General features: G+C 35.3%; 1 protein-coding gene across 1 annotated transcript; it reads right to left on the reverse strand.

Moving 5' to 3' along the window:
• Window positions 1–395: 395 nt before the first annotated feature.
• Window positions 396–4,203, reverse strand: LOC126778308 (golgin subfamily A member 7). Its single transcript, XM_050501809.1, has 3 exons — window positions 3,873–4,203; window positions 3,207–3,359; window positions 396–3,045 (listed from the first exon to the last, which is right to left on the reverse strand). Exons 1-3 carry the CDS (start codon window positions 4,023–4,025, stop codon window positions 2,863–2,865), a joined length of 489 nt encoding a protein of 162 aa, XP_050357766.1. The 5' UTR covers window positions 4,026–4,203; the 3' UTR covers window positions 396–2,862.
• Between the last annotated feature and the right edge of the window lie 3,978 nt (window positions 4,204–8,181).

Consider the following 8,181-nt stretch of genomic DNA (forward strand, 5'->3'; position numbering starts at 1 on the left):
ATACATTTTATATAAGCAATAATTATTAAATTTAATAACTAAAACCTTCTAGATAACAACAATAATAAAATTATTATTATCAATATGACATATGCTTTAAAGGTCACTGCACCTGCTATCAGGCGACAGGCCTTACCTTGCATATGACAAATATTTGCTTATGTGATATGAGTGTTTGTCGTGTGTTTCCGGACGTCTATAGAAACATCCTAGAGGAGGTCGATTTTAAGTAGATAATATGCTCCTTGGTATTCAGAGATTTAGAACCCATACTATTACCTTCTGCTGGAGTATGGTTTGTTTCTCCTCTTCCTTATTGCCTGCTCAGCTTGTATTTAGGTGTAAAGGGAACTCAATAAAAAAAAACCTTTTCTTACATAATTTTTGTAATTTATAAAGTCATAATAAATTTTACAATATAACTATTTCTTAACTTAAGCCATTAGTACAAATAGTTTTATTTTTACATACATTACATATTTTTCATTAAAGATTAATAATGTAATAATATATGAAAACGCAATATACAATTTTACACAGTAAATTTTTGGTCACTCTCATATCGAATAGGTACATTAGAATAATCCCATGTTTTTGATATTTATTATTCGCACACATCTACTGGATATAAGAGATCATTAGTTTAACTACACTTATATTGGGGCAATAATATAACATTAAAATAAAGAATTGTGTGCATATGTTACTTAGAAATAGAATAAAAGTTTTGTAATTTTGACTTATGGCATTGTTTTTGAAAAAAAAGATATGAACATCTTTTTTATTCTTTGGAAGAGCCAAGGAATTATGACATTCAGCCTTATAAATATTAGTAACAAGGTAGTAAGGTTCAGTGCATCGGTTCATATTCGGAATAAAATACTAAAAAAATATGTATGTTACTAAATATCAAAAGGATATAAATAATTATTCAAGATTAAAATGAACACAAAGAACATTAAAAAAATATAATCTATTCATATTGTTATTAAAAAAATACACCTCACATAAAAATGTATATTCCAATAAATATAACTACAGAATTATTCATAGATAATTCTTGTTAAATAATATTAATTCTATCTTAAGCCCAAAATTAAGTTTTAAAATAAATATTAGCAATATAAAGTTAAATTATTCATAACTTAATAAATGCCACCCAAATAGGTCATATATATAATTTTAAAGTAATAATATAAATTAACCTTTGAACTTGTGATCCTCGCATTTGGTGATTTCTTTTTCAATGGCGACATCTAAATTGCTTTAAGTATGTAAACACTAATTCTGAATGTAGTAGTTAAAAAAAATTAAAAACAAAGACCAATCGTCAGTCATAATGGCGTCATAATAATTCCAAAATTAAATTACTTACTCTTATTTCTGTGATCCATCAAATATGACTTGTGGCAACATTTAAAACAAAAACTTAGGGACAAGTTCATCTGATATAGAGAATAGTATTATATACTTGGTTATAATATTGTCATATTATAATCATATAATATGATAATAATATGACATAATACTTAAGTCTGCCTTTTTCGCTGCACTCAATCACCCTAATTCTTAGATTTATTTGAAGGATCTCAAAAGTATTTATTATATACATAATAACAGCCGGGTTTCTGTAAAGAAAATCAAATTGCCGATCATTACTGATTTTGTAAGGTGTATTTTTAACATGAAATTATCAAATCAAAATTGTTTCTTATCTAGATTTCAATTGAAATGCTTAAATTGAAGTGAATTTGAGTTGCACACGCTGAAAAATGTTATTTATTTTTTAGGTGCTAGCATGTCGGTTGTCAGGTTGATATATATTTATATTGAACAGCTGTAATGTTGCACAACATATTGCAGTATTTAAGCAACATAATATGTTAATCATAAATCAATTATAAATAATCAATCGTAAATATTATTAGAAATGTTTAGCATAGCATTTATTTTTTCTTTTATCGAATTATGATGTCTGTTTTAAATTTTCAATACTTTTATTAAATTTTAATATTACAACCCATATGATACATCCATGTTATTATATTTTATAATCCTATATCCATTCTTAATATTAGACTATGGATTACATAGTTACAAGACTCATTACAATAATAAACATCTTTTAAAAGATAAAACAAGAACACCTATCTATAAATACATGTTTGATTTTATCAGAAAACCCTATTCATATGCTCATCTCTCTCTGTGAGTGAAATAGTAAATGTGTATTTCATCTGTCAATAGTTTCAAAATCGATGGACTTAAATAAATACTAACAAACTCGAGTCTAGCAAGTAATGCATTCTTTGTTGTAAATATACTAAAGTATTCTTTTTCAAATTGTTCATAATTAACAAAAGCTAACTACCTGAATTTTGATAAGTAATATATTTGACATTAAAAATAGGTTTAATTTTCTTTACAATTTTTTTCTTTCAATTTACTATGTCATGACAGATAAAAATAAGGTCTTATATCTAAGATTATATTTCAAATCTTCAATCTAATATCATTTTTCATCTTACATTTGCAATTCCTCACAAAGCACGGAAGATCATTTTGGCATAGGGAGTTCAATCATACTCACTTGGTATTCACCAATCTGAACATGATATATTATACAATTGGTTTTAATAAAAAACTTAGGTGCTTACGTTACAGACCATATAAAGTCTTACGAACGACACTTCCAAACAAATTTGAATTATTTTATTTACATTATTAACCTAATTTTAACACTTACGAGTAACGGAATTTATAAGTCCAATAAAATAACAAATATGACAGTAACAAAGCACCAGTATATTAAAACCAATACCTTAATTGTTACATAAAGAACTCCCTGTTTTCGTGTGGTGGTCAAGTGTGTCGTAGTTGTGCCGTCGTCGAGTTACCAGTTGGACTTTGACAGTTTGGTACATCAATGATTGTTATCTCTATCACTCTCAATCCTCTGAGTATAGGATCTGTTATGTGTATACCTCTGGGATTGTAGACTCTTTCGTTCTGCGTTGCTATGAATTTTGAAATTTTTCTTAAGTGCTGAAATTACACATACAAGATGTATTACTATTTGACGATATAAAGATCAATGTTAAATTATGTAAGAAAAAATGATAAAATTAATATATATCATATTGAAGGTATAGTAAAGTAAAAATTGTCTCTGTCGTAAAAATACTATGTATACTACAAAACTATACCTTTTCATAATGTGTCTCAGTACATATGTATATGAAATAAGCTGTGAGACAAGCAAGACAGCCTTCACAATAGGTACTGCAATCAGCTGTTTCTGCCATTTCAAAATGCTCATTCAATCTCTCCATTGTGAATTCAAATGTTTGTCGATCTATCTGCAAAACAAAATTAAGCCGATTACATATATTATAGAAAACTTAAGGAACACTTAGTGTTTTTTTTTATGATCATTGAGTGTTCATAGCCTGTAGACATAATGTTAATTAAACATTTTCACTGAGAAGATTTTATATCCATTAACCGTTAACTACAATGGCTTGTTCACTTTGCATAATCTTATTTCACAATAATATATTTTATAGTGCAATAGAGGAGTAAATTAGACTATGTGAATCAGATAATTTACAAACAATAAATACCATAAAAGAAATGTAACTGCATTTATATATTAGGTTTGGCAAATATAGTTAAATCATTCTTAAATTAAACACAGATGAATTCAGCTCAAGAAATTTACGTTTTTTTTATCCAACTGTCTTAAATAACTATTTAAAGGTTAATGGTCATATGAAATGTTTAAAATTTACCTAAGCGAAACTAAGGCAAATTGGTATCAAGGACAGTCCTAAGGCGTGTTGACATTAGATAAACAATAAACTTTCACTTACTCTGTCTTCCAACTCAGGAGGGAATCTCGTCTGAAACTTAACCGCCGTGCCCTCAGAATAGTCTCTTTGTATGAAGATCTTAATACCTTGCTGAGTTGGTGTCTGTTGACTCCCGGGCGTGTTAGGTCCGGACGGGATACGATTGTTCGCCATTATAAAGTATTATTTTTTACAATTACAACAGAAACACGAAATTATCACAATCACTGCTAGTACTATGAACACATTATACAAGTATTTTTTAGGAAAAAGTAAACAAAAAGTATTATTTAGTCAATTTAAAGATCAAGAACGATTTATTCGCAATTCGATAAAAAATTGACGGTGACGTATTTAGCGTCTGATTGACAGTGACAGCGACAGATAGTCTATGAACGGATGCCATTGATCACATAGCTTGCGTTCAAAAATTAAATAATACAAAACATTATCATCATTCATACCTTTGGCAAGGGTAGCTTTTATAATAAAAATTCTCAAATATATATATTGGATAATATGTTACCTTTGTAATTTTTTTTTTCAATTTAATTATTAAATTAATAAATTTAAATTACATGTGAAGAAAACTTCAATTAATAAGGCGTAATTTGAAGTGTGGAGTCAGTATTCATTGATTCCATACAGGATAAATAATAAAAGTAGCCAGTCATGGGGACTGCCAATACAAGTGAAGACTTGAAACTGTTAAATATATTTGTTAAATTTCCACATCTATTGGTACTCCAAGTAATTATTCGATCCCTTTTTACTATATAGCTTTTTATTCATCAAAATACATAGTATTTCGCAAACTCGGTACAAGTATTAATACAGCTTATTTTAAATAAATAATAGTTAAAATACACTTTTATTATTAGTTTATACTGTTAGTATTTATATACATTTCAAACTTAATTATACTCATTAATTTCTAAAATACTTAAATAATTTGTACTTTCAATGATTTTATTATATTAACATTAGTATTTCGGTGACCCAACGCCACGTGTCTATCCCCTAAGATAAACCAGCGCAATGCGTCTAAAGACGTTTTCACTTCAATAATTCAATTATTTTTAATTATCTGTGTAACTTGATTGTCGAAGAAGAGTAACTTCTGAGTTTCTTGCCAGTTTCTCTCGCTAGAATCTACATTCCGAAGCGGAAATAGCTTTATATTAAATTTAGCATTGTAAAATGACGATTCAAAATGCTCACAAGAGCCTATTTGATGAATTATATTTTGATTTGATTTAAGGTATAATTATTAATTTTATGTTTAATAATATTTGTATATTTATATTTACAACTAGTGCAATAGAAATACTAAAATTAGTTTTTGTTATTGAACAATACGTCGTTAAAATATACTAATTAATATACAGTAAGTAACCTTTATAATAATGAGAGATAGTATGTATGATAAACGTGAGGAAACATTTTTTTTTATAGAATAGGAAGGCGGACGAACATATGGGCCACCTGATGATAAGTGGTCACCAACGCCCTTAGACATTGGCATTGTAAGAAATGTCAACCATCGCTTACATAGCCAATGCGCCAACAACCTTGGGACCTAAGATTTTATGTCCCTTGTGCCTGTAATTGTAATTAATACATGCCGTGGAGTACCGGCTTAGAATAGTACTCCCCCAATCTCATCCCGTGGGTGTCGTAAGAGGCGACTGAGGGTCGGGGAAAAGGGGGGATGGGCAGCAGCGTCCCCCCTCCCATAAACATCTTACCCCCTACTGCGCTCGCCAACACGCCTGCCCAGCGCGGCGAGTATGGGCAAACCACCTCCCTAAATGGCAGATGCGCCCAAAAAAAAGGCCCCCAGTTACCGGCAAGCCCGCTAGGCCCGACCAAGGTAGCGGTCGCGGTATCGGCAGGGCAGGGGGTGCTAAGAATCACCGGTTCACGGCAGGCTACCGTATAAAACGACTGAAAATGGCAACGTATAATGGACGCTCGATGAGGCTGGACCATCACCTCGCCGAATTAGAAGTAGAGTTAAGTCATATAAACTGGCATATACTGGGGTTATCTGAAGTCCGAAGACAGGGGGAGGACACGATAACTCTAGAGTCCGGTAACTTACTCTACTTCCGCGAAGGTGATAACCTCTCCCAGGGTGGTGTCGGTTTTCTAGTCAAAAAGGATCTCATTAGCAGCATTGTGGAAATCAGTAGTGTGTCGAACCGGGTAGCGTACCTTGTCCTAAAACTTTCCGACAGGTACTCCCTGAAGGTTGTACAGGTATATGCGCCAACTTCGACATACTCTGATGATGTGGTCGAAGCGATGTACGAGGACATCGCAAAGGCCCTCAACGACACCTCGAGGGCCCACTACAATGTTGTTATGGGAGACTTTAATGCTAAAGTGGGAGTACAAGATAGCGGTGAATCGAAAGTCGGACATTACGGCTTGGGCTGCAGAAATCACAGGGGGCAAATGCTGGTAAACTTCCTCGAAGCGCAGGGGCTTTTTTTGATGAATTCTTTCTTTCAAAAGAAGCCTCAGAGGAGGTGGACCTGGCGAAGCCCCGATAACGTGACAAGGAACGAGATAGACTTTATCATCTCGAATAAAAGGCACATATTTAGAGATGTTTCAGTGATCAACAGGTTTAATACCGGAAGTGATCAACGCTTGGTTCGAGGCACTCTAAATATCAACTTAAAAGCCGAAAGATCGAGAATGATGAGGTCTACTCTCCGACCTACCATGCTCCAAGCTGCTCAAGGCTCCGAAAAGTTCCAAATGGAACTTCAAAATCAATTCACCGCGTTGGAAACCATAAGCAGCATTGATGAGATGAGAGAACCGACACGCTGGTCAAAATACTGCAAAACACATCCCGCAAGTGTTTTCCGCCACAGAGAAGAGACAACGCACCAAAACTCTCTGCTGAGACACTCGAGCTCATGAGAAAACGACGAGAACTACCATCGTTTTTGTCAGATAAGGCCTTAAACCGAACAATAAAAACGCTGACGCGACGCGATCTCCGACGCTCCAATACCCGTGCCATCAAGGCTGCGATTGAGCAAAATCGGGGATCGAAAGTGTTCGCTCGCAAGTTTGGGAGGCCGCGTCTGACAAAACTTAAAACTGAAAATGGTGGGGTCGTTACCTCTAGGCCTGAGATTATCGGAGAAGTAGAGAGGTTTTATGGGCAGTTGTTCTCTTCAAGATCGGATAAACCCATGGGAATCAGTATTGATGACCAGCGCGCCCCTCTTATGCGCCATTACTCCGAGGAGCTCCCGGTCGTTGACCAAGGAGAGATTAGGGCGGCTCTAGAACAGCTTAAAAACAACAAATCTCCGGGAGATGACGGAATCACAACAGAGTTGCTTAAGGCAGGCGGGACTCCGGTCCTGAAAGAGCTAGCAAGCCTCTTTAATTCCGTCATCCAACATGGCAAGACCCCGGAAACGTGGAGCGGGAGTGAGGTGGTACTGTTTTTCAAGAAAGGTGATAAAACCCTCTTGAAAAACTACAGACCAATCTCCCTCCTGAGTCACGTGTATAAGCTGTTCTCAAGAGTCGTCACGAACCGTCTCGCCAGACGACTTGACGAGTTCCAGCCCCCAGAGCAAGCCGGCTTTCGATCAGGCTACAGCACCGTGGACCACATCCATACTGTTCGGCAGATTGTGCAGAAGACCGAAGAGTACAATCAGCCGCTGTGTATGGCATTTGTGGACTACGAGAAAGCCTTCGACTCCATCGAAACCTGGGCAGTGCTCGACTCATTGCAGAGATGTCATATCGATTGGAGATATATCGAGGTACTGAGATGTCTGTACAACGCCGCTACAATGACTGTCCACATCCAGGACTGTAAGACGAAGGCGATCCAATTGCGCAGAGGGGTGAGACAGGGGGATGTAATATCCCCGAAACTGTTCACCAACGCGTTGGAAGACGTTTTCAAAACGCTGGATTGGACTAGGTATGGAGTCAATGTAAACGGCGAGTACATCTCACACCTTCGATTTGCCGACGATATCGTCATCATAGCAGAGTCGCTGGAACAACTCACCGAAATGCTGCGTAGCCTAGGCGAGTCTTCCCGGTGTGTCGGTCTCGGCATGAACTTGGACAAGACCAAGGTCATGTTCAATAGGCATGTCGTGCCGGGACCGATATACGTCGAGGGCAAACCTCTCGAAGTTGTTAGTGAATATACCTACCTAGGACAGATTATACAAATCGGTAGGAACAACTTCGAGAAGGAAGCCGATCGAAGAATTCGCTTGGGATGGGCAGCATTTGGCAACCTTCGTCAAGTCCTCAAGTCGTCTATACCGCAATG

Source organism: Nymphalis io, chromosome 25 (genome assembly GCF_905147045.1).
Source record: "Nymphalis io chromosome 25, ilAglIoxx1.1, whole genome shotgun sequence".
Lineage (NCBI taxonomy): Eukaryota > Metazoa > Arthropoda > Insecta > Lepidoptera > Nymphalidae > Nymphalis > Nymphalis io.